We start from the raw sequence: 27,840 nt of genomic DNA on the forward strand, positions 1-27,840 counted from the left end.
CTGCCGCTCATCACACACACACACACACACACACACACACACACACACACACACACACACACACACACACACACACACACACACACATAAACACACACACACACACACACACACACACACACACATAAACACACACACACACACACACACACACACACACAAAACAAACTAACTATTAACGAGGAACCTGACAGAAGAGGAGATCACTTGCTCGGACAGAGAGAGAGAGAGAGAGAGAGAGAGAGAGAGAGAGAGATATGCAGGATGGAGGGAGCTCATTTTGCCATTTGATCCACATTTTATTTTTTTCCATTTTCCAATCTATTCTATGCAATGGTTTGTGTCGTTTACAAATAAAACTATCTTTTCATTTTTACCAATGCAGACAGTGGTTTTGTGGCTATGATAGGTGCCCCCTGGTGGGTCAACTAGGTAACTTTTGGCAACAGGACAAGGACAATTGACAGTGATTTGTCATTGACACAGTGCTCGGGCCACCCATTGAAATGTGCGTCAGCGGACGTTAAACTGCGCCAACATCAGTCATATTCAGGCATTTAGGCAGACTCACTTGTATGAGATGACAAAAGTGACCGATAGAGAGAATGGAAATAAATGTTGTTTATAATACTATATCGTTTATAGTTGAGTAAATGTTGTTATGTATGGCACAAGTAGGACTGGTCAACGATCACAAGTCTCTGTATCGAATCAGAGAATTTATAAACAGCCCCCAAACAACTTCTAAGCATGGAAAGCGTCGGCCTACATTAGCCTACTTTCCGTAGAATGATTTTAGTTCATAGAAAAAACAAAGTTATTTGAAACCAAGCCGTTAGTTATGAGCCTACATGATTAAATTGAGAGACTGTTGATTTAATGACAACGAGATGACGTCAATCAGAATATTTTATTATGGAGTCCTGCTTGTCTCACTGACTGACCACCTGAGACACCTGTGCGCGCGGGACCACAGCCTAATTAATGGCGGGCGATCAGTAAACAAACACGGGATCTTTTTGATGGTGGACATGTTCAAAGGGCCCTAAATTATAAAGGGTGGGTGGGGTGCTCATTTAAAGGGTGCTTCGGTGCTTCTCTTAGGGCAAAGGGGTAAATTGGATGATTCATTTGATGATTCACTTTAAAAGGCCCATTCACCCATTCGAGGTGGGAATTGTCCCTTGTGTAGGCCATTAATAATATGCTATTTGATTTCTCTCGTAATTAAGTGAGTTTTGTATCATTTAAGAAAACGTGACAGTATTAGTTTGGGGTTTAAGATGTTTAACGATCAAAAGACTGGATAATTTAGTATCGTTTTGGTTCCAAATATGGGCAATCCTGAGTCAATATAAACTCTAAAAACATATGTTTTAAGGGTGCCCGTTTAATTGTGTTTGTTTAGTTTCATCATGGAGATATAGCCTAAACCCAACATTCGAGAGCGTTGAGGAGCGTGAAGCGAGAGCTTCCCGTTTAGGGAATGCGTCTCTCTTTATCAAATGAAGGGAGGGAGTGTTTGAAAAACCCTAATCGCCTGTAATCCTTTTAATATGTCTCACACTTTTCTCCGACAATACACAACCCAGGCAGTAAAGTCTGCGACATGGCGCATCCCAGAGGCAGAAGCACATCAAACTGGCAACACCAGTTTCAGCCTAAATATTTTAAAGAAACGCTTTTTTATAGCAATGATTGGCTATAGATAAGATAATGCTATTTGATATGGCCTATTTGCACTGAAATAGTTTGGTATTAAGTTGAACAGAAATGTCATGTTTTGATTCTCCCTCAGGTTTTAATTGGCTAGTCTATGATAAGCCACCCGTGACTTCCCGTCAACTCTTTTTATTTCATTAATTCCGAGGGTCGTTTGGGCTCAGAATAGTCACTGCGCACTGGGTAGGCTATATGCAAGACTCCTCCTTGCTTCGCGCAAGTGTTGACTTTTTCTCAGGTGAAGATATGTTTTAAATGCAGGGGGAGGGGGTCGCTTTTGTTCCGCAGAAAAGGGGGCTTGTTCCTCGCAGATCGCCCTTCCATTTTAACCAGGGGTGTGAGCGCGAACAAGGGTCTGACACTGAAGAGCCTGGGATGGAAGTAAAGGAGGGGAGACGGGGAGAGTCGCCAGTTCTGCGCTACCGATCGCTGAAGCAACATCACCCGCTCTGAACGCACGGGACGCGCACGGTGACTATCCACCACGGAGAAGCCCGACCTAAACTCTAAACAGCGAGATAAAACCTGGAAGACTTGAGTCCGAGGAGCCCTCAGTAGGAATTACACAGACAGACACTGCTGCGTATGAACTGTCATCTACGCTGGCATCGGATGAGCCCGTTTCTCTTTTGCCTAAGATTTTATTTTTTTCACTATTAGGGAACTCTCCAGCGCTTTTTTTCCTAAACGTATATGCACCTCTCAGTCGTTTGTAAGTGCACTTAAACCTTGCTAGTCGAGCAGGCCGTCTGACAGACAGACAAACACTTGTTATCAAGAATCATTCATCATTGTTATCAATTATCATTGTTCGGTTTGGCATTTTTCTGTCAACGCTGTCTATCAGTCGTGAAAGTCAGCCTGGGTTATGGACGTTTATTTAACGTGGAATGTTACCCACATCTTTGCTCATAAAATTACATCTATTGCAACGTCCTTGATCATTTTGGATTCCAATTAAGTCTTTGGAGAGTGAGGACTTTATCAAGTGCAACTGAAACCTGTGTTTTCACACGGCTTATCGTTACCAAGTAACCTCGACTTTGGAACACTGCAAATCCTTCGGTCTCAATTTATCGAAGAAACAATCAACTCAATCAACATGCGACGCATCCCTTCTCGATTGAGTTATCTGTGAGTATATTTCCTGCAACTCTCGATTCTCCTCTGTTGATTAATGTGTTATTAATGTACCCCGTAATGTAAGATAACTCACCAAGCCTATTATTCTTTTTTTCAGGTTCCTACACTTCTTCGCGTTCTGCTACTATGCTCAGGTATGCCCAGATATTTATGCTTTCTAATAGCTTCTTTATTTTTATGAGGACAGAGTGAAAAAATAATATGCTGCTGGTTATTATCAATGGAAAAATCGTTTTCGATGTACAAGTGATTGATGAATGGTTATCATCAATCGGATTAGGCCTATTGGATAAAAAAAAAAGAGTAAAATATATTTAAAGTCGTATTTAACACATTCTTATAGGATATACATTCAATGTTCATTGTTAAAACACATGGTTAGGGTCGCATGGTGTAATAATAGCAGGCAGTGAGAGAGGTGAGAGATCATATCATTTGTAATTTAACAACATATCAGATGGGTCCCACTGCGCAAGGGGCAGCGGGCGCGCGGCATGCCGTCCGCGTCACTGCCTGGCAAGGTATCTCGTGAACATACTGCCCTAGCGCAGGACGCGTGGCGCACGAGGGGCAGCGCGGGGAAATAGCGAGTCTGTGAAAAATGTCGTGGGGTTCAAATATGAGGGCCAAAGTTTCCGTCATCATTCCATCACACTGTCCGCATCACACTGTCCTCCATCCACCTAGAACGAGGTGGACGGTGAATGTAGCAAATAGATATACGCCTAGGCATTGAAGCAATTTATTTTGTTTTTTTCCCGGAATAGAAATGTACAGATTATAATCAAAAGCCTATTTAATCTTTTAGATATTTTAGCATTTCGGCCTACCTCTAAACGTACACAAAATAGCGCGCGCGTTCCTCTCTGGTTTGTTATATTTATTCGTTATTATAGGTAATGCGTGGTTAATTTTAGGAACTGCGATAGCATTTGGGTTTTAAAGCAACAAGGTTTTGCATTTTATAAAGTTACATTGGTGTTTTAGGCGGTGACATACTGGAAACTATAAAGACAATTGGGAACACCTTTCCAAATTGGCTTCTGTTGGTAGGCCTATTCGATCTAGGCCTAATGTAATATTTACTGTAAGACAGTAATAATTAAAGACATTTTTAATGCAAATTACTGATTGTGATGACGTCTAATTTCTGACAGGTAACCAATCAGTCCCCGCCTAATTTCACGCAGCATGTAAGCGAGCAGAGCAAGGTGACGGACCGCGTGAGCCGCAGGGTAATTCGGACCTACCAGCTTTACAGCCGAACCAGCGGGAAGCACGTGCAGGTTCTGCCCAACAAGAAGATCAACGCCATGGCAGACGATGGAGACCTTCACGGTAAGACCATTGTGTACCAGTGTAATGTGTAATGGTAGGATATATTAACTATATGCTTGCTATAATGTAAACACAATTAAAAAAAAAAAAAAAAAAAAAAAAAAAACATATAAAAGGTAGCCTATAGGCTGAGTTGACCACGCAATTGCACCCAAGTATGTGCCAAACCAAAATGTGGTTCTTGTGACAATTAAACCGACTATAATAAGCCTTTGATTATTATACAAATACATTAAACCGACGTTATTCTTCTGTTCTTCTTTAACTGTAAATAATAAAACGGCCTCTGATATCAGCTGGTAATGTTGAGAGGCCGCGGAGTGCAAAAAATGTAAAATGGATTCTAGATTGTGCTTGGGTTGATTCTCCAGAGAGAGATGCGTGTCTGGAAGAGCCATTAGAAGTCATCTTACTTCAACCTCCTGAACATTTCCTGCATAGTTCTCTCTCCCTCTGTCCAGCTTCACTACCAAAATAGGGCTCGCCGAATTATAACCACCCGCGCCTGCTCTTTACGCACAGCTTCCCCATTGCAGAGCAGGAGATGTCTTACCGTTACAATTTAACAAACAAACATACCTTTTTTGATTTCCTGTTTTGCAATGAAGGCAAAGAGGTGTCTTCAGAATTAATACTATGTACTAACCCCTTTGAGCTGTAGGTCTAGTGTTGTAGTCCTTATGTGTGCATGTGTGTGTGTGTGTGTGTGTGTGTGTGTGTGTGTGTGTGTGTAGATGCACAGGTCACCTGTCTCAGAGGGCTGTGTTACCATTGTAGCCAGTTATGTGTGCAGGGGCCAACTTTAGCCTTCAGTGGGTTTATTGTTGAGCCATACCGCATCTGAATATAACCACAACCTAACCACAACCATAATCTCAATGACCAAGCTGTGGCCAGGCAGCAGAAAGGGTTAGGATGACCAATACTGTCCCTTAGATTAATTGGGAAGATGAGAAAAATAACTAGAAACTCTGAGGTTACTTTTAGTGCTTCAGTATGGTTTGCTTCCGCTGAAATCAATATTAGAGGATATTGGGATACTATTAGCGTTTTAGTATAAAAAATATGGAGACAGATTTTTGTTATTTTATCATAGCAGTTTTGAAGTGTTTTGAAATGTAGCCTAAGCCTACACACACACAGAAACAAACAGAAAAAAATGCATTGATTTTTTTTTACACTTCCTATCTCAGTTCTTCTGTGTCCAAGTGTGATCTATGATAGATATGAATGTGTGGACTGAATACAGAGTTGTAAAAAAAAAATGAAAAAAGGATGGCCTCTTTAGCTTTCAAAGAATTGAGGTACACGTGTTTTTATCATTTTGCAAGAATTGAAGCTTGCATAAATCCTCAGGAATAGTCCCTATAGGTTTGTGTGAGTGTGTGTGTGTGTGTGTGTGTGTGTGCATGTGTGCTTGTCTTTGTGTCTTTTCATGTGTGTATGTGCACATTCTACAGATTTCAGCATTTCACTGAATATAAACTCTATCATCCTAACCTTCTCTTTGAATGCACCATGTCATTATGAACAGTGCCAGAGCCCTCAGCCCTGGTCGCAAATAAAACTCCTTTGTTTTTGCAGCCAAACTCATCGTGGAGACGGACACGTTTGGAAGTCGCGTGAGGATCAAGGGAGCAGAGACAGGATTCTATATCTGCATGAACAAGAGGGGGAAGCTGATCGGAAAGGTACAGAGAAACGGTCCTCTCAGCACACACTGGGTTGTATGATGTGCAGCTCAATGGATATGATGTCAGTGGCCTAGCAACCGCTAGAAGTATGGTAGTATCTCCTGCCTGTGCTGTTGGAGTAGTTCCGTTATAAAGGAATGCTTTTGAATTTGAGATCACATTTTGCAAGAATAAATGCAGACAGAGTCTTTGTGCCCCTTAAATTAAGCAGGCTATTCCTTGAGATTTTTTACCTGTGACCTTAGGTAGCTAACTGCCTTTTGACTGACTGGAGTAATCTGTCTCGAAGTTCGATAATCTCTCTCCTCAACCCCCAACGTTGTGCCTTTGTAAAGCTCACATTCTCTCCTTGAGTCTATGAAGCTCAGGTTCTGTTCGCTTTTGTTTGGGTTTTCTCTGTTGTTCTTCAGTTGGATTGCTAGTTCTACTTTGCGGTTCTTTGGACTGTGGCTACAGTTCTGCTTGGTGGTTTTCTTTCGGCCTCTCGTTGAATGTACATGGCGGAGGACAGAGCCGGTGTGTGTGTGTGTGTGTGTGTGAGTGTGTGTTGGATGTTTCCTCCTGTGTGTAGTCGGTGTTGTGGGTCCGAGGGGGTGTTTCTGTGCTCCTCTCTCGCTGTGCTGGCTAATAAACAGGCCTGCCAGCCCCGCCTCCCCCCACAGAACCCTGCCAGGTGCACCATCTGTCCTGAGCTGCCTATCTCTGCCATACCGGCCCAGCAACAGCCTGAGTGTGTGTGTGTGTGTGTGTGTGTGTGTGTGTGTGTGTGTGTGTGTGTGTGTGTGTGTGTGTGTGCGTACGCTCAAACACGCATGCCTGAATGTGTGTGTGTTTTGCTTGCTTGCTGGACACATGCCATTTTGTCCAAAGGTGGGAGCTAGCTAGGTTAGTGCTGCCAGTGTGTGGCATGTCCCAGAGCAGTGGATAATGGGTTGGTTGTGAGGCTGTGGAAGACGGATGCAGACAGGGCTTACTGATCACAACATAGCAGCAGACACCCTCCTTCCCCTTACTGTAATACGATCTCAATAGAACCCCACGGGCATAAATGAACACCCACTATATCACACATACTCTCTAAACGTTTAATATAGATCTAGAAACAGTAGATCTAGAAACAGTAGACCTAGAAACAGTAGACCTAGAAACAGTAGACCTAGAAACAGTAGACCTAGAAACAGTAGACCTAGGTAGAGCTAGATAGTCGAAGCAAATCAAGCTATGTATCTGCTTCTATAGCACTGGGGGTAGACTCGATTTATTTCAGGCTCTATCGATTGACACCTAAGTCGATAGTCAAGAGCCCTTGTGGTTATATCTAACCACAGACTGAAAGTGGAATTTACACACATTGAGCTGATAGAGAATTTCAACAGGAGGGTGTAGGTCTGAGGTATTTCTCCTTGTGATAGCGTGTCTTAGGCAGCTGACCCGTGAATGGTCCTGGGTGCACAGGCAGTCTGCCTGCATCGGTGTGTGTGTGTGTTTGCTGAGGGGGAAGAGTCATCGCTAACTGTCATCTCCTCTCTCTGATCTGGGCCTGTAATGACTGTAGCATATGCTGCATGCGTGTGGGGAGGGCTGTGCACTAGCACGCGCGTGTGTGTGTGGACGTAGGAATAGAGTGTGCGGGGTAGCCTTCATATATCTGACATTTCCCATCTGTAAATCTTCATAGAAAGCTCCTTCAGACTCCCCCGACTAACTGCGTGTGTTGGTGTGTTTCCGCAGAGAAACGGACAAGGTCGAGACTGTATCTTCACGGAGATCGTCCTGGAGAATAACTACACGGCGCTGAGGAACGCACGTTACGAGAACTGGTACATGGCGTTCACCCGCCGCGGGCGCCCACGGAAAGGCTCACGGACGCGGCAGCACCAACGCGAGGTCCACTTCATGAAGCGACTCCCCAGGGGGCAGCACCCCGTCCACCCGGCCCAGCAAAAACCCTTTGACTTTGTCCACTATCCCTTCAGCCCCAGGACTAAACGCACACACTACTCAGCCAAACGCTGAGGGGTGCGAAAAAGCGGGGGGCGGAGGAGAGGAGAGGAGAGAAAAAAAAAACTGACTCAGCAGGAACCATCTCCTCTGCTCCTTTCAAACCTCTAGGGACATTTTTGTACTGAGCATTACTATACCTTAACATGTAGTTTTTCTATTTTTTTTCCCAGAAAGTATAAAAAACTAAAAGAAAGAAAAAACAAACAAATAAGAAATCTATTTTTGTACTTCAGACTTTTAGTACTGACTTGTGTATGAGTTGTTTTAGATGCACATAAACTCACCAATGGACACTTGGGGTGTTGATGTGTTTGCAGAGCGTGGACTTTTTGATCATATCTCTCTTTTTTTTTGAGGGGGGGGGGGGGTTGTGATTTGTTTATGTTTGACTGGTTCAGGGTCGTTATGGACTCTCACCTGCTGCTCTAGGAGACTTGAAGGGCCTGATCAACCGCACTGCCAGAGAATGCTGCGTTTAGAGTCGCACATACAGTACACACAGTACATACAATACACACACTCGCTCAGCATTGACGCAGCGTTCAATAGTGGTGTGTTTAGTAGTGTTGTATAACGTTGTGTTCAGTATCACACACAGCCAAGGCACCTCACGCTGTGTTCAAGTGCCCAACATAGTAATGTTGTGTTCAGTATCACACGGCACCTCGGCTGAATGCTGTGTTGTGACATTGCTACTTCTGGAACCGTCTAGAGAGACTAACACAGTTAAAGCAAACCAAGCTTTAAGTACGTATCATGGAAAATGTGGCAGCTATATTTGATAATTACAGGTTTCCTGCTATGGCTATAACTGTAAATTTGAGGTGTAAAAATGTGTTCAAATGTAGAAAACCCTGATTTGTTTTTGTTCCCCCTTGTTTGTCTGTTTTTATACATATATAAATATATTTTTATTTGAGGTTGTGTAAAATAATTGTAATGATGGAATATTTATTTAAAATGTAATAAATGTACATTAGAATTCTGATATTAAACTCTTGTTTGTTAAGTTGTTGTAGTTGTGCTTTATGCTACATCAGTAGGACTGTCGTTGATATGGCTTTAGTCACTCCAGAGGAAACCCTTCTTACAGACACACAACCACACACACTCTCTCTCCCTCTTTCTCACTGACACACACACACACACACACACATACACACACACACACACAGGTCACTTGGATCACAGCAGCATTCTAACGACACAGCAGGTGACCTTAGAGTAGTCTTTCAAAGCAGCTGATCTTACAACCCAAAAATATACAGATCCTTCGATGATAATGACTTTGTTTCTACCTCAAAAGGTTCATGGAGAGTTTAGCTATAGAAATGTCTTATTCGGTGAGGAATGCAACCAACTGCCTCATATGAGAGCTAGAGGAGACAAGCAGGCTTATACCAAGCAGTATAATTGGGTCTATAAACAGGGCCCAGAATTCCTCCTGGTCATGTGACATGGTCAGGGAAAACATGGCCCTTTCTATAGCAGGTCATTTGACGGTGGAGATTGGCAGTATGTTGGTCCTATATGGAGGACAGCATTGCTTTGGTCCTCCAGAGACTATAGCAATGTGTGTTTGTTTTAGGCTTTAGTTTCCCAGGTTCTCTCAGTGTCTCCTCTCGTGCAAACGGCTGTTATTCTTTCATCTCACTCCTTTTAACACCCCAGGGTTTAATCTGATTCGACAGCCCTGGTGTGTGTGTGTGTGTGTGTGTGTGTGTGTGTGTGTGTGTGTGTGTGTGTGTGTGTTGTCTTCAGGGGGACGGTCAGAGGGGTGCTTACCGGTTCTGATGTTCCTTCAACACAGTTTTAGACACCAGGGATGCATTTAATTACAAAAACATCCGTTAACCTGCCCTGACGTCTCTGATAGGACAGTGTAGGTGTGAGCAATATGGCGGGAAATGCTTTTATGAATGAAACATAGCGCAATGAAGAACCCTGGTTGAAGGGTGGGCGGGTATAGGTATCATACCACACATACATTGCCCAAAACGATGATGCTCCAATCTGAAATGTCAGAGAAAAGCTGAAAATGTCTCTTGTTTTTGCTCCATATTGTGATTTGGTGCTCAGATATCTCTCTCGACTGATAAGGCATGTACATAATAATGCCTGCTGAATAATGAATAATACTGAATGATAACTCTTCATTTGATGCAATAAACATCTTTTTAAAGTAATGCTTCCTGTTTTCTGCTTGGAAGTCCTGTAGACGTTTTGAGTGACAATATAATCTGTTTGCCCACGTCTTAACTCGCTAATTCAGTGCTCAGATGTGGAAACACTCTTCAACCTCCTGAGCACTGAATGAGAAGATCGTACTACAAACCGATTGACATTAATCTCATAGAGTCCTTCCAGAATGGATTAACAAGGGGTTTTATATCCCTATGGACATAGAGTCCTTCCAGGATGGATTACCACAGGGTTTTATGTCCCTATGGACTCTCTGTAGTAGCTTAATTCCTATAAGTCTGCCCTTATGCCATTAGGGCTCTCTCCGTGGCTCCTATGACTGTCGAGCCCCTCTGCTATGAGATCCTGGGGATGAGCTGGTTGTGGGAAAAATCACACCTTCTATGTAGCCTGTGAGGCCATGCAAATGCGGAACAATTCCACCGTGGAAAAAAGGGGGTAAAATCACTTTCATCCATTTTATTGTACCACAACCATCATCCTCAACCCCAGATAAACAAACAGCAACCTTCTTCATTTGCTTAGGCAGCAATTTACCCCCCCCCCCCCCACCCCCCTGCAGAGGCCATAGAATAGCAGGGGTGAGCAGGGAGCGCGACCCTGCCTCCCTAAGCAGCCACCACCACAAACTGACACTGCTTGCCTTGATTAATAAACACTCATAAACAATGTCTTATAGGGTTTTCAAATATAGAGGAATGAAACGAGGACATTTGTAGCTACAACACTAACTGTCCTAGACAAAGTGAACAATAGGATGCTTTTAACTGCCCTTCAATATCTGCCCTAGATCTGAAAGCTAGACAATTTTTCAGAGAGATCCCCTTAAATCCGTATATCTATTCTCCTAGCAATGTTCTGGCAAGGCCAGGCAGCAGGCGAGCCATGGCAGGTAATTGAAACGCAAACAACTGATCAAAGTGTATCTCCAGCTCGACAGTTTCATTGTTGACATACGGGAGACCTGTTGACTTATCCAACTGGAGCTGTAAACTCTTGTTTGTCCATGCATTTCCAAGACTGATTGTCAGAATCATCTGAACAATTACCAGCTAAATGTGTTTGCCAGCTCAGGGAGAGCTCAGGGAGAGTCCCCCCCATACCCCCTCCACTGTGCCCTAAAAAGATCAAAAGGGAAGACCCCCTTGTCCCCCCCCAACCCCCCCCTCCCCTCTTTCCCCAGCTCTCTCCTCCCTCCTCCCAACCTCTTCATTTCCTTTTAGCTATGACAGTTCAGCTGGAAAGCCGACCATAAATGATTTTTTCCGACGTCCCAGTGTTTGGGACATGGCTCTTTTCAGAGTGTGCAGCTTTCAACAAGAGGACACGTCTCTTAAAAAACGATCTGCATATTTCAATTATGTGCCGTTGTGCACAGCTGATCAAAGCCTTCTGGGGAATGCCAGTAGTAACGGAAGGTTGGAGGAGGACTCATGATGGGAATGTGGGACCTAAATGATTCAGCTTTCTAGCAGACAGCCACATGGTTGATAATTGCAAACTGGCTAGTAATTTCAGAATGGCATATTTCTGGTGCCGAAATAGTTTTAGTTAATTAATTTCAGGTGGTCTATTCTCTGAGATCTGCACACCTTATAATGGTTGATGGGCTACTATAGATGGAGAGAGGCGATACAATATCTTTGGTCACTTAAAAACAAATACAACTGTGTATTGCAAAATAACCAAATGTTATGGATTTGCCTGATGTTTTGTGTGTGCATTATCATTCTAGGAATCATGAAATTCTATGTCATAGAGGTGAAGATGGTGTTCACTGGTTTGTCCTTTATGACAGACATTCACTTTCAAACTGGGAAAAGGAAACATAAAAAACATTTCTAACACATGCTAATTCCTCATTCTAACTCCACATCACATAAGGGGTGAAGTAGACATAAGGTGCTTATGGTATTTAGAGAATTTTCATAACATTCACTATTCTAGATCACATCAGTGCTTCATGTATAGCTGTGTATGAGTGCAATGTCATACATGACAGACAGTCATGTTAGAATTTTCTAATTTATCATATTTCCCTCTAGTGTTGTCCCCTGGTTCTATGACTGCAGTTGGTTGATTGATTGATTTATTGATTTTATTCCATAACTAAAAACACATGTAGGCTACAGCAAAAATAAAAAATAAAAAACTACTATTTTAAAAAATAAAATTGTATCTTCTTTTTTTTTTTAATGTGATTACTGTGTTGGACATAGTCACAGTCTGGTCAGTCAGGAACGACCCGGTCTCCATGGACATGGTTGCCGCACTGAATGGGACGAGGTCAGCCTGCCACTTTGGTCCAAACAAAAAACGCCACCTAGGAGCTGCATATCTGCCAGTCACAGACCATGACCCCGATCAAACGACCTATCACATTCCTTGACCTCTGATCAAACGGGGACCATTGTGGCTGTGATGGAAACACATGTCAGCCCTGACAGCGCTGAATGTCGACATAAGATGGGGGTCCGACAGCAATGACAAGAAGCTTGCCATACACAATTAAAAAACACATCAACAAAAACATCAGAAGGACTAAGATCAGTCAACACACCATGGACCAGAGGAGGCAGCGGACTGAGGGGCCATGGGGCAGAGGGCTGAGGGGGTGAGGGGCCATGGGGCAGAGGGCTGAGGGGGTGAGGGGCCATGGGGCAGAGGGCTGAGGGGGTGAGGGGCCATGGGGCAGAGGGCTGAGGTGGTGAGGGGCCATGGGGCAGAGGGCTGAGGGGGTGAGGGGCCAAAAATATGATGACCCTCATATCATAACATAAATCATATTCCCCATATTATCCTGCAGCTCTAACACATCATAGACCTGCATCTCTATACAACATAGGCGCAAACTGTACATCTACAAAACTGTGGGAGCATAATTTGTAATAATTACAACAGGAAAGATACCTGATCATTATATCTGTACTGAGCTTTGGACAGAGGAAATAATGGAGCTCAAAATGAGATAAAGTAGATGTTCCTGTCTTATCAGTAGCCTTACAAAGAATTAGCAGTGATAACAATTTGCCATTGAACCCTGTAAATGTCTCAATAGGCCTATAGGTACATTTAAATGCCTCTTTGCAGGGGTGCATTTGTGAAATATTTGATGTTGCTGTTGTTTGATTGTAGCCTATTGGTCATGACCAATAATGGATTTGTATGACACTTATGAGTTGTCATAAACAGTCCAATCTAAAACAAATGCTGTTCAAAATAATAGCAAACCACCTATTATAGATTTACCTATTAAAACAAGACAGTTATTTCATATATATTCCCTCAACATCAGAATTGATTGCGTCATTACGTCAAACGGCGTTACCACGTGGTCAGCTGTCACCGTTGTTTTGAAATGGCTTCCTGTACCTTCTGTATTCACGCGCTCTGAAAACATGGAATGTTGTTTACCGCTATTAAACCCTGTTTTAAGAAACTACCACTTCCATAGAAGAGGCAACACACCTCCGAGAGAAAAATACAGGGCAATACACAAACGGAAAAGAGACCGCTTCACAGAGAACTCAAGATGTTGTTGTTCCAGCTTCCAGAGGATGTCCTCTATCACGTCATGTCTTATTTGGACTACAAGTCTCTGAGTCGCCTTTCTCAAGTCTGCAAAACAATTTACCATTTTACAAACCGTGATGCAGTATGGAGGAAGATAGCGAAAGAGTTTTTAAACACTGGGATCTCACGACAAGGAACAGACTTGTAAGAAAGACATTTGTGATCCTACGATCTACTACAGTGTCTGATTTCCATTGAAACTGTTTGTTTACATATTGATCTCTACATGTATCCAGTTAGACAGTCTTTAATACAATGTAGCTTACATTGCATTCAGTAGTAAATTAATTGATAGAATGTCCATAGCAATATCGCCGTAGCAAAATACAGTGTGCAGTGCAATATCAGAGACTATGGCATAGGCTCAAGACCATTTAAGCACGTTATAAACTGTGTTGCATCATGACATGTCTCAATATTGTAAAACAGTCATGTTACTGTAATACAATGTTTCCTCTTTGTGCTGCTAAATTCCTAATCAATAAATAAAGCCTAAATTAGGCTACTGAGGAAAATATCAGAGAATGCTTATGCACAGTCAGTAATTTAGTTGTTTTAACAATGCATTATTTTTCTGTCATACCCCGGATCTTTTACCACTAAAACAGGTCAGGGCTCAGGCATAGGGGTAGAGTTCCTCAAATGATTTACTTTTGTAAAAAGGGTCTCTTAAATGCTGGAGCCAGCTTTGCACTGTAGCCTAAAGTCTGACTTTTCTAAAGACTTCAACATAGCGACTTGGAGCTGAGCCACCATGGCACAATTTCCTCCCTCCCACCCAGTCTCCTTTCTCAATGCCACAGTGAAACCCCTTTCCAATCATACCCCACATCCCCTCTGAGATGCAGGCTAATGCCAGTGTTAAATGAACTGGGTGGCTAGAGGCCACATTTTGAAGAAATTGTGCCTTTTGTGATAAAAGCACAACATTGTACACAGAGCAAGGGAGAGTCTTAAGGAGAATTTTTTTGGGGTTTAGTGCACCAATAATTCTTTCAACTATGGCCTTCAAAATGAGTGGGGTATTGGCCCCCTCGATGCTTGGCGGTGATTTTGAAAAAGACTGCCATGGGGGCGGATGTAGACAAAAGCTGTGATGGCCCTATATCCAATTGAATTTTTTAAGTTCCTCTCTATCAGAAGGGAAACGTGTTATGCATTCATCATTTTATGCTCTCATCATTGAGACACTTTGCTAAATGTCTATTTATATCTTTCCACTGGACGAGAATCATTCCTATGGGATTTCCCATAATGTGAAATGCACAGGGCAGATTTGTTGTCATATTTCTTGACACTAACATCATCTGAGGAGTCATGTTGCATATCATTTTAATCAGTAGATACTAAAGTAATATATAATGTTCTTCTTGTAACGTATTGAAACTAGGGATGATCTAACTGCAAAAACAGACACACATACCTGGCACAGTTTTGTCATATGTATTTGTCTCTACACTCCTACACACATTATAAAGCATCATTGGTCTTCCTGCACCAATATTTATTCAGGACTGACCATTCAAAATGAGTATGGTCGAGGCCACAAAATGATGGTTAGCGGCCATTTTCGCCAGTGGGAATAACACCCAATCTGTGATGGCCCTATAGCTAAAAATGCTCCTTTAGACCTGCCCTGTCTCCATGTCAAATTTGGTGCTTTTATTACAAAATGCAAATTTTCTTAAAAATGTGGCCTCTATAGCCGCCTCTATGGAGCAAACAACCTCAAATGTTCTTTTTATGTTTTATTGTCCCCCATCGATGAAATCGGGGAGGGGACTAAGATTCTGTCTCTGTCCGTTCGTTTGTCGCACTTTTTCTCAAACACCACTGGGACAATTTTGATAAAACTATGGTGAAACATGCGTCTTGCCATAGAGATTGTCTAGGGAGTTTTGAGGTGATGCCAGTTCAACATTTAAAATGTCATAATAGGGTGCAATTGGAGAGCTAAGAGTGTAGCCTAATGCAGTAGGCATATAGCCTTTATGAATTTGGAAATCTGTAAGAAGCAAAACTGATGATGAATCAAATAAGGACTACATGTTCCGGTAACTTGGCATCAAGCTACACTCTTAAAGCTGCATTCGTAGATAGACTGACTTCAGTCTGTCTACAAATGCAGCTGTAGGAGTGTAGCTTGATGCAGTCGGCCTATAGCCTAACAACTTTGGCAATACTATGTTGTGAGTGAAGACTATTACTAGCATAATTTAATAGTGAAATATTTTGCCTTAGTCTATTGGTGAAATTTGTGTTTGAAGGAAAGGCGTCTTATATCAATAGAGTTAGTACGATAATAGTAGCCTAATGGCGATTGCACCAAAAGGAAAGCGTAATGGGGACAAAGCACTGTTAAACAGAGACAACCAAAGACACCCAAAGTTTGAATAAACGTCTTGCTTCTTTCACAGGCTTCTCTATCACTCTCCTTTTACATAGAAGCGCTACATCATTCATGGGAGACAACATGTTTACTGTACACTTGTTATTTGTGACTTGCTCCATCATTTTCAGTTGCATGTACCCCTAAACATATATTGAGTTCAATGAACTGTTAAAAGGCTGAGAAACCAAACACACCAAAGGTAATTTTTCGTGAACACCTGTGAAAAAGTATTTCTTCTATCTTCTGTAGTGGGTCTGTTGAAACGATATAGTTGATAATAACAGATACTTATTTTCTTTCCAAGTGATGGTAAGATCCTGGTCCACTTCTTGATGTGGATGTTGTTGATGGAGCATTTGGTGTTGTACAAAACAGTCCAGTTGTACCTCTCCATCAGTCCAGTTGTACCTCTCCATCAGTCCAGTTGTACCTCTCCATCAGTCCAGTTGTACCTCTCCATCAGTCCAGTTGTACCTCTCCATCAGTCCAGTTGTGCCTCTCCATCAGTCCAGTTGTGCCTCTCCATCAGTCCAGTTGTACCTCTCCATCAGTCCAGTTGTACCTCTCCATCAGTCGGCTGTCAGGCTCAAGTCTTGCACAGTTTGTTTTTTCTATGTTAGTTGCTTGATGATGCAGATGTGTAAATATGTTTTTATTTGAGGTTTCCTGCTATGTCATTTAAGAATTATATCGGCCTATTCAGAGAGCATGATAACAATGCAATGCTGTAATTAACTAACATTTTGTTAGCATTGGGTGTATCTATTGTTTTCACTGGTTGTGATTATGCTGTAATTCTTACTCATTGTTGCAGATATCCCCACATACTGCTGAAGGAGAGAGTGAAGGTGTCTCAGAACTGGTGCCAAGGGATTTGCAGGAAAGAGGTCCTACTCAAATGGAGGATAAAGTGAGTTATTTATTTATTTTTGATCTGTTAACAAACAACATTCATTCACACTGTCCCTTGCAGAAAATAACCCGTGTACATGTAAGGGGCTAGGAAGCTTATTATAGGAATGAAATTTAGAGACAGTTAATAGTTGACTTATTGAACATCCCTAGATGACTTTAAAAAAGTGTTCTCTGGGTGTGCCATTGACTTATGTTTCAACAGAGAGTGGATCATTCTCTCCTTCTAGTCATTCTGTCAATGGCTGAGGTGCAGAAAAACATATGTGTGAGTAATTTCCATCCGTTCTTTGATTGTGTTCCCCCCTCACAGCCTGTTGCCATGGTTACAGCTGGACGGGGATGTGCTGTATCTGTCCCAGGCTGCAGACATCAGAGCGTACCATCTGCGGCCGGACCGGGGGAGGCTTCATTGCAGCCCGGCCGCCGTGTTCTCGGGACACTTGGACGATGTGTGTCGCTTCGCTCTGACGGACACACACCTAGTCAGTGGAGGAAGGTAAACCAGCATAATCATGTCTGCAAATGGCATCTGTGGACATGCTGCCAAAATATTATTAAATCTGTTTAAAACTTTACTTAGTGGGGGACTTTTTCTTTCTCATATTAAACCAGCATGCTCACCATCACCCCTAAATCACTGGTAGAAATGACATACAGTGCCCTCCATACTGCCATAGCAACTAGGGAGTTTTTCAGGGAAAGTGGAAGGTTCTTGACTGGCCAAGTAAAATTTCAGCTTTAAATCCAATTGAACATGCATTTCATTTCCCGATGGTAATATTTTAGGCAGAAAGACCTCAAAACAAACAACAACTGAAGATGGCTGCAGTACAGGCCTGGCAGCGCAACATCAGAGAATATACCCAGCATCTGGTAGGGTCAATAGGTTGCAGACTTCAGGCAGTTATTGTATGCAAAGGATTGTCGACCAAATATTAAACATGAGTGCTTTATTTGGATATTATATGAGCCCTGATTGAAGCCCTGAAATGTTTAAAAAATGTTGTACTTTCTAAACGGTCAACCCAATCTGAAAAACAACAACATTGAAAATCTCTACTTTGACCACATAGTATTGTTTGATTTAAAATCCAAACAGTTGGAAGTATGGAGCTAAAAGAAGACAAAATGCTTTCTCTTTCCAATACTTATGGACAGCACTGTATGTAGTCTGTACATAGTTCAGTCTTGCACTAACTCGGTACTTATTTGTTATAATGTGCAATTTGTTATAAAAGCAATTCCTGTGCTGTTAACAGACAATATACCAAAGTAACACTCACTCCCTGAGAAGCCCAGCACAATCTCAGTCAAAGACATGAATTGAATAGTCTCTCAGGCCAGACGTGTTTCTTCCCACGAATTGCATATGCTCCCAGCTACCGTCTGTGCCCTTATTGTCTTCCGTGTTCTAAAGGCGGAACGGGAGGGACATGCACATGCAGGAAATCCAGCTATCGTTCTTCCTCTGAGCCTCCTCTTCTGATTGCTCCATTTCATCTGAATCCCACCCACCCATTTGTGTGATTTGTCGTGAGAGTGTCAGTCTATAGAAGATTTCTTCTCTCCCTTTTCAAACTTCTCAAACACTTGATTCAATGTTTCCAGACGTACCGCATTAGCTGGTACGGATGGGTTGAGTCTATAAATTTAATGAATTGCAGTAATTCCTCCAAACGCACCAAAGGTAATTTTTCGTGAACACCTGTGAAAAAGTATTTCTTCTATCCTCTGTAGTGGGTCAGTTGAAACAATATAGTTGATAATAACAGATACTTATTTTCTCTCCAAGTGATGGTAAGATCCTGGTCCACCATAGGAGAAGTGGGTACACTGTGGAGTACTCAGGTCACAATCAGGAGGTCAACTGCTTGGACTGTCGAGAGGGACTGATGGTCAGCGGCTCCAGAGACAGAACAGCTAGGGTGAGACATGGTAACATGCTAACCTGAATGATGTTCCCAATATGACCGCTGATACTGACGCTGGCGATGACACAACGATAACTAAGGAGAACCTTGATGTTGATCAGGCATGTCAGGTGTAATGTTTGCGTCATACTGTATGTGGTGGTGTTGATTGCATTTAGATATGAGAATATGAGTTACTGAGCACGTGTCTAATTAAATACAAGCTGGGCAAATAAATTATGATCACAAACTCTGTGAAGCACCCTGTGGCATTGATCACTTTGGGCAATTTGCATTTCGAATGGTCACACGTTTGTCTGTTCCTATGTTTTCCTCTAGATATGGACTCTGTCGTCCAGCTGCTCCAGAGACACCATTCCTATGTATGACAGAGTGTGGTCCGTGGCTATTAGTCCCACACTGAGGTGAGCTCATGACCAGACATCTACAGTAATATCATACATGCTCTTACCACAGAATTCTGACCCCTAATACTGTGAACACAGTTTTACCGTCGTGGAGTTGTACAACACTTGGATCACTGCAATTCCACTCATGACGATATTTAATTGGCATGTAGAAACATTGATTGCAATTTCATTGATTGAGCATCTGTTGTGTGAAAGACAGTGGATGGTGATTTGGGGGACTCTTACTGCATAGGCCAAGACATATTTTCCCTCAGGTGGTCTGAAAAGAAGAGAAAGAGTGGAAGAAGGATAGAAAGAGGGGAAAAACAGGATATCATGGTGAAGCAGGGTTTCCTTAGCAGCTTCTTTGATTTTTGAGCCATGTACACACCCACACCCTTAATGGCACACACACACACACACACACACACACACACACACACACACACACACACACACACACACACACACACAAACACACAAACACTCTTAGCGACACAGACACTCACATGGCTGTAACAGTATCCCTGCTTCATCACCTCACCTTCCCCAGACAGACAGGCTGAGCGGCAGCTGATCCGTCTAACTGGCCTTTAGAGCTATTGAGTGGAAACGCCATGAGTCACGGACACTGAGTGAACACCTCGCCTCAAGCTGACAGGATCAACCACATCTTCCTCTGGGAATCAGAAATTCATGCATTACGGTGTCTGTGTTGTAGGGCTCTAGAGAACACTGTATGACTTTCAAACACTAAAACACAACATACACACACACACACACACACACACACACATAAAAGTATGTATCCTCTAGTGGCCTTGTGTGCTCAGCCAGGGCAGTCTCAGATCTGAGGGTATACAGGGCGATTATCCACATCATTAATTCTCCAATTTGCTGGCTGAAATAGCAGCCGTGCCTCAGCCTGCTACCCCCTCATAATGGAACCCGCTGCTTACACACACACACACACACACACACACACACACACACACACACACACACACACACACACACACACACATACACACAGACCTGTTCCTTCCACACACTGACCAACGGTCTGGTTAATTAAAACTCCCCTGGAACAGAGGTGTCAACTAACTGATAAACCAGAAACACTATCTATTTACCCCCTCATGACTTACTGTCTTAAGGGTCTCCTGACATTTGTTGAATCAAGGCCACCTTAGACAGTCTGTTGTCCAAAGTTTGTTGTGAAGTTTGTTCAACGTTATTTAGGTTATGTTAAGGTAACTAAATGATGCCATTCGTTTTGCCTCTGAGCTGTGGAGAAGGGAGAGAGGGAGAGGGAGCCCCTCGTGTTGTAAATGTAATTGTCCTGCTTCACGCTCTAAGAATCTAAAGAGCAGAGACGGAGACAGACAGATAGACAGAGAGTGAGACAGAGAGTGAGGCAGACAGATAGACAGAGAGTGAGACAGACAGATAGACAGAGAGTGAGACAGACAGATAGACAGAGAGTGAGACAGAGAGTGAGGCAGAGAGTGAGACAGACAGATAGACAGAGAGTGAGACAGACAGATAGACAGAGAGTGAGGCAGACAGATAGACAGAGAGTGAGACAGACAGATAGACAGAGAGTGAGACAGAGAGTGAGGCAGACAGATAGACAGAGAGTGAGGCAGACAGATAGACAGAGAGTGAGGCAGACAGATAGACAGAGAATGAGACAGAGAGTGAGACAGACAGATAGGCAGAGAGTGAGACAGACAGATAGACAGAGAGTGAGACAGAGAGTGAGACAGACAGATAGACAGAGAGTGAGACAGACAGATAGACAGAGAGTGAGACAGACAGAGAGTGAGACAGAGAGTGAGGCAGAGAGTGAGGCAGAGAGTGAGACAGACAGATAGACAGAGAGTGAGACAGACAGATAAACAGAGAGTGAGGCAGACAGAGAGTGAGACAGAGAGTGAGACAGACAGATAGACAAAGAGTGAGACAGACAGATAGACAGACAGATAGACAGAGAGTGAGACAGAGAGTGAGATAGAGAGTGAGACAGAGAGTGAGATAGAGAGTGAGACAGAGAGTGAGGCGCAGCAGGGGTCTGGCAGGCTGGGGTAGAAAAGCCTACTATGCTAACTAAAAGTAGAGATTCTCAGCTTTAATACAATGTTTTCTTTTTCAGATTGGTTTCACCATTTAGAAATTACAACCCTTTTTATACATAGTCCCCATATTCCCTACTGGGAACCAGTAGTATTGGAAAATTGGCTTGACAGGTGTTTCTGGTTAGTCAGGTGTGTTCTGTCACATAATTTGTGCAGGCATAAGAGAGCTGTCAATGTCTAGTATTGATTCTAGGCTTTGCATTTGCCTTTGAAGTCTCCTATGTTCTCTATGTTACTACAGTGTTATTACAGTTTTACTACAGTAATTAGTAACTGTAGTGTTACTGCAGCGTTATTACGGTGTTACTAAAGAGTTACTACAGTAATTAATAACTGTAGTGTTACTACAGCCCTACTACATCGTTATTACAGTGTTACTACAGCGTTACTAAAGCATTATTACAGTGTTACTACAGTTTTACTACAATAATTAGTAACTGTAGTGTTATTACAGTGTTATCACAGTGTTACTACAGTTTTACTACAGTAATTAGTAACTGTAGTGTTATTACAGTGTTATCACAGTGTTACTACAGTAATTAGTAACCGTAGTGTTACTACAGAGTTATTACAGTGTTACTACAGTGTTACTACAGTGTTACTACAGTGTTATTACAGTTTTACTACAGTAATTAGTAACTGTAGTGTTACTACAGCAATACTACAGCGTTACTACAGTAATTAGTAACTGTAGAGTTACTCCAGAGTTATTACAGTGTTACTACAGCGTTACTACAGCATTACTACAGTGTTACTACAGTGTTACTACAGCATTACTACAGTGTTACTACAGCAATACTACAGCGTTACCACATTGTTATCACAGTGTTACTACAATAATTAGTAACTGTAGTGTTATTACAGTGTTAACACAGTGTTATTACAGTTTTACTACAGTAATTAGTAACTGTAGTGTTACTACAGCAATACTACAGTGTTACTACGGTGTTACTACAGTAATTAGTAACTGTAGTGTTACCACAGCGTTATTACAATGTTAATACATTAATTAGTAGTGTAACTACAGTGACATCGTTGTTGAAAGTGAAAGCTTTATAATGTTCCTCAGTTAATTAAACGAATAAACGAAAGCGAAGTTGGTTTTGCTAATGCAATCCAGCGCCACCTTGTTCAAAGATCTGGGGAGAACCCTGAGGTGTATACCCAACATGCTACAGCCCAGGCGAAAAAAGGTGCTCAACGGAAGATTTCTCAACTTTCTTAACCCCTAGGGTACTTCACAGTGTGACTGCAAACAACTCACTGCTCTTACTTTTCTTTTGTTTCTGGAATAGTCACACTGTGAAGTGTCTTAGAGGGTAAGAATGTTTTCCAAGTGTTATTACACTGTTGCTACTCAGGAGGAGTGGGTTCTGCTCTGCTGTTGCTACACTGTTACTCTTCTACTAGTACTTTATACTAGCTGTGCAAGTCCCTCAGCTGCTAACTCTTTCCCTACTCTCCCATCCTCCCACTCTACCTCCATCCTCCCTCTCGGATTTATCCTCATCTCTCCCCATCCCTCTCTTTTTTCCATCTCCCCCTCTCTCTCTGGTTTTCCGGTGAATATCATCTCAAGGTCTGCTGGAGAGAAGAGGGGAGGGAGAAGGTGGTATTGTGGCTGCAGTGAAATGCCTCGGCTGGTGGGGTGGGGGGGTTCCTGCCTGAGCGGGGAGAGATTGATCCCAGCAGTATGTCCGAGCCATAGTCCCTTTCTCGTAGATTGCTTTTCTCAATCACATTTAGCTTTCCACACCACGCTGCTGTGTGGGGTGTGATACTGTCTGTCCTGGAGGGCGGACCTCCTATAGGCGGTGGGCCGAAGCACTCTTATCTGCTTTAGTTTTTTAGATGATTGACAGTTGTTTTTTTTATAAGCTACATGTATTTTTTTCCCAACACATTTTCATTTGTTGGTAATGTCAATTCTTGCACTTCTTTTAAAACAATGTTTACTAGTTGATCAGACAAACGGGGGGCATTACTAAATAGTTAGTCTTGCGTAGCCATATCTCCAAAAAGTAGTTCTCACGCCTCTTTTGGAGGTCTGGAGAATATTACATTAGACGATCTGGCTTGGATTGAACTGGACGGAGTGATGGGAGAATGTGCTCGCAATTTCATTGGATGTCACATTCCAAGAACCCTCCCCCAGAAGCCCGTATAATAGTTGCTTGTTGTTATATGTGTCATCTTTTTTTTATCCGGTTAGGACTATTTTGCATAGAGTTGTTGCCTATGCTAGCTTGCAACATTGAAGAAAACAGGAAGGAAAAAAAATTATTCAGTTTTTATGGACCCAAGAAAGGTATTTGATTGGTCTAACATTGTGAGGTGTCATTCATTTCAAAGGGGTTTCCACCCCTTTGTAGCTACTTCCTGAAAAGGATTTCCCTCAACGACGTTATGAAATAGTAAACCAATCCAAAACTTGTGTTACTATCTTGTGACCTTGAGTCTGTCAATCTTGTTTTTCCCAACTGAGACACAAGGAAGTAAACAGACACAGCACAGAGAGGCATGAAAAACCTTCACTGAGCATCAGTGACAGAATTACCATTATGAACAAGTGTAATGCCATCAGCTATGTACAGTGTTTTGATTATACGGTAGTTATACGACATTATAGCATCGATGCAAGCTGTAAAATATCTCTCTGATTTTAACATAAGCTTGATGCAGCTAGCTAACCATCCCTGCCAGTACCTGCTAAAAGCTAGCTACTGTAGGTTAAAGAAGCTGTGGCAATGTCTATTTTCAATGTCCAATCAATGTGAAATCATTTTGATATTCTTTGTACAGAACCTGCATGTACCTGTACCAAAGTTTAATGAGACAAAACGATAGGGGGGAAAGAGAGAAGAAGGGAGGGCCTAGCCCCATCAGTTTTCGTCATATTATTCCATGTCTTCAAAATGTCTCAGGAGATTTGGAGATGTTCAGGGGATGTGGGTTTCAAATGGGGGTTGGAGGCTCAAACACAGTAGTTCAGTCTTGACTTTTTCTGTCTTGAATAATAGATGGGATGAATCTGGTTTTAGATGACTGCTAAGCTGACAGTGTAGATGAGGACTGTCCTCCTCCTCTCCATCTCTCTTTTTTCTCACTCTTCTTTTCTCTCCATCATATCTCTCTGTCTCTCTCTTTCTCTCTCCCCATCTCCATCTCTCTCTCTCTCCCGCTCCCTCTCTCTCTCTTTCTTTCTTTCCCTGTTACCAGTTCTCTGTTTGGCTCATAAGGCATGGGGGACAAACAGGTGGTTAATAGTTGACTGAGGTGTTTCCTGTAGACAGATCACACAGACAAGACCAGACAGGTTCAGTCTGTAGTGGCAGGTCACACTGTTCAGGGAGAGAGAGCATCAAGTCACGGCTCCTAACGTTTCCTAGAATATGTTGTCGCATCCAATTGTAATGTTGTTTAATTGCTCCTGTATTGTTTTTTAGAAGTTTAAGTTTAGGCTATGGTTTCAAACTAACAGTGAGTCGTATGATTATATCCGATGTAGGTTTCTTCCTTGTGAGTCTTCTCTGCTTGAGAGGCTTTAGGGTGGCTGTCATGCTTTGGGAAGGATCTTAAGTTCAGATCTAGTCTAGTCAAACGTTTGCGTAACTCATGCATTGGTTTCAGGACAACACCAAAGAACCAATCAGGGTTTGACACTCAAAGAGCCAATGAGATCCATCCATTACTGCGCGGCAAACAAAGTCTGCTGGCGAGGGGGGGGGGGGGGGGGGGTGTGTGCACTGACCACTGGTAAAGGCATGGGGGCTGGGCTGGTGGAAGGCAGTGGAGGGAGAAGCTACCCTGAGGAGAGGTGAGAAAGGGGGCGCTTTTTTGCGGGTTTGTTTTGTCTGGAATTCCTCAAGCACAACTACAAAGATGTAGCAGGGGCAATGCCTTTGAACGTTTCAAATAGAAAATGATTGTTGGATAAACCGCCCCCGATTCGGCACTTTCTCACCATGGAAGGGGAGGATGACCTTTGACCCTTAGTATCAAAGTACAGGGCGACGCCCCCCCACCCCACACTCCAATTTCACCCCCACTGCTCTGCCCCACTCAACCGCAAGAAAAAGCCTGAAATTCATGTCTTTCTCTTTCGTCTCTCTCAGACCAGGCCTGTGGCTCAGGAGTCAAGAATTCAATTAGTTAAAAAAGGGAAGAAAAGAGAGAGGCTGCAACAATGCAGCGATAAGGGGGCAGAATGTGCGTTCCCACACGTTAAATACAGGGCGCTTTCTCTGGGGCCCACAGAGCCACAGGACCCACACTACAGGAGGCGAGAATAATCACAGCTCCTCTGAACCCACTCATTACACACACACACACACACACACACACACACACACACACACACACACACACACACACACACACACACACACACACACACACACGCACAAACACACACAGAGGTGCACAGACACACGTACACACAGACGCACACACACAAACACACACCTTACAGACATACCTCAGTGTTACAAACACACACAAATATGTCAAACACTTACACATAGAGGCATCGTAGACACACATCGTAGATACCCCACCAAACACATCTGCACACACTCAGACCACGCACACACACACGCACACCTTACCGCACACACACACGCACACACACACACACACACACACACACACACACACACACACACACACACACACACACCTGGCAAAGGCCTCTCATTACACACAGAGCTCATACAGGTGTACCTGAGAGATTATACCGTACGTGTGAGACCTGTTACATGTGAGCAGAGAAGACTGGATTGGAGTATTGGAACACATGTGGTCATCATTGGCATTGGAATAGGCATAGACATTGGAACTCAGCTTAGATAATAATCTTGTTAGGCCTGAGTCTATTCAATTATCAGCACATGCATTGCATTAGCCATTCTTAGCTATTCATATTTGCATTGATGGTCTTGTTGAATATAATTATGTGGTAAAAGTATTGAGTTTTGTTTACCTGATTCACGGAGCAGAGCAGAGCGGGGCAGAACAGAACAGAGTGGGTCATAGCGGGGCAGAACGGGGCTGGGTTATGTGTGGAATGTCCATGGTGCTGTCCTGGTTACCTCAGACAGGGGACACAAACAGAAGCCAAAAGGGCCAAGAGGGGGGTGCAGGGGGAGGGAAGGTATGGATGGGTGGGTAGAGAGGGGACAGGGCTCAGGGGCCTGGTGTGTGTGTGTGTGTGTGTGTGTGTGTGTGTGTGTGTGTGTGTGTGTGTGTGTGTGTGTGTGTGTGTGTGTGAGAGAGAGAGAGCGAGTGTGTGGGGGCATTGTCCCCCTCCTGGCTGATATAAAAGCATCATAACCCTTTGAGCTCAGACATATTTAGAGAGCAGATAAAAGCACTTTTTACAAACTAGATACACGGCGCGCACAAAGCCCAGGGTCAAGCGCAGCAAATTAACAACCTCTTTTGGCTGGAGGGGGGAGTGAGGGAGGGAGGAGGGGGAGGCAGGGGGGCATAGCTAAATCACCCCTGATGTCCATGCATTCTCATTGCCTGGATCTGGGGTGGTTTCTGCTTTTGGAGCTATTCTTCTTCTGTAATTGGGTGGGGACTTAGTTTTGATAAATGGTGACTTTTTTTTAATTTTTTTATTAGATTTTTCCTTTAGTTGTGTCCCATTGAATGAAAGTTGTGAGAGTTGTGGTCTTAAATCATTTATGAAAATCTAAATTATAAGTTTTTGTTGTTGACGCTGATACTGCCAAGATAAGATCCAATTTCAGACCCTTTTTCTTTAACCTTCAAGAGTTTTGTTGGGTTTACTTGTACAGCTGTTTAGGTAGTGAGCACAAGTTCCTACACACATGGAAATTGTATACTTTGTAGTGAATGACAATGTATTGCAAGCCAAATGCTGAAGCCTGCAGGCTCAGTGTGTGCCTTTCCCAGTGACCAAGGAACACCACTAACCCACAGCGCTGTAGGATGGACATATCATTATGACACACACACCAGAGCCAGAGACCACAGGGTGAAGAGGTGAAATGCTGCTCTCCTCTCTCCATCCATACGTTTACTTTTTGACACACATTTGAGACTTTTTTTTTTTTTTTCGGAATGAAAATATGAAAGATTAAAGAAAGCCTTTTTCATATTATTAAAGGGGCAATCTGGGATTCAAACTATCATAGACGGAGCTATGGATGCAAGGACTAACCATCCATGAGATGAAAATTATAGTTGTAGCCATGTTTTAATGCTATACAGTGTATGTTCATAATAACATTGTTTACAAACAATGGAGTAAAACAAGCTTATTGATAAGACAGTTGAACTAAGCTCATGAGGCATTTATAAGTTATAAATGCAGTCCTCTGTGGCTCAGCTGGTAGAGCATGGCGCTAACAACACTTAGGTTATGGTTTG

The 27,840-nt window shown here is 42.8% G+C and overlaps 2 protein-coding genes across 2 annotated transcripts in view; both read left to right on the top strand.

Moving 5' to 3' along the window:
• Window positions 1-2,824: 2,824 nt before the first annotated feature.
• On the top strand, window positions 2,825-7,913 carry fgf8a (fibroblast growth factor 8a; the record flags this gene model as incomplete). Its single annotated transcript, XM_083696397.1, has 5 exons — window positions 2,825-2,856; window positions 2,963-2,999; window positions 4,023-4,203; window positions 5,788-5,894; window positions 7,629-7,913. The coding sequence occupies 5 exons, from the start codon at window positions 2,825-2,827 to the stop codon at window positions 7,911-7,913; spliced, it is 642 nt and encodes a 213-aa protein (XP_083552523.1).
• A 5,547-nt stretch (window positions 7,914-13,460) lies between these two features.
• The window catches only part of fbxw4 (F-box and WD repeat domain containing 4), a 26,850-nt gene continuing 12,470 nt past the window's right edge, over window positions 13,461-27,840 (top strand). Inside the window, exons 1-5 of the mRNA XM_083695395.1 lie at window positions 13,461-13,820; window positions 16,883-16,978; window positions 17,294-17,479; window positions 18,776-18,908; window positions 19,233-19,318. Of these exons, the coding sequence (XP_083551521.1) occupies window positions 13,636-13,820; window positions 16,883-16,978; window positions 17,294-17,479; window positions 18,776-18,908; window positions 19,233-19,318 (686 nt within the window). The 5' untranslated portion in view covers window positions 13,461-13,635. The remainder of the gene's footprint in view (window positions 13,821-16,882; window positions 16,979-17,293; window positions 17,480-18,775; window positions 18,909-19,232; window positions 19,319-27,840) is intronic.

Source organism: Argentina silus (genome assembly GCF_951799395.1).
Source record: "Argentina silus genome assembly, chromosome: X".
Lineage (NCBI taxonomy): Eukaryota > Metazoa > Chordata > Actinopteri > Argentiniformes > Argentinidae > Argentina > Argentina silus.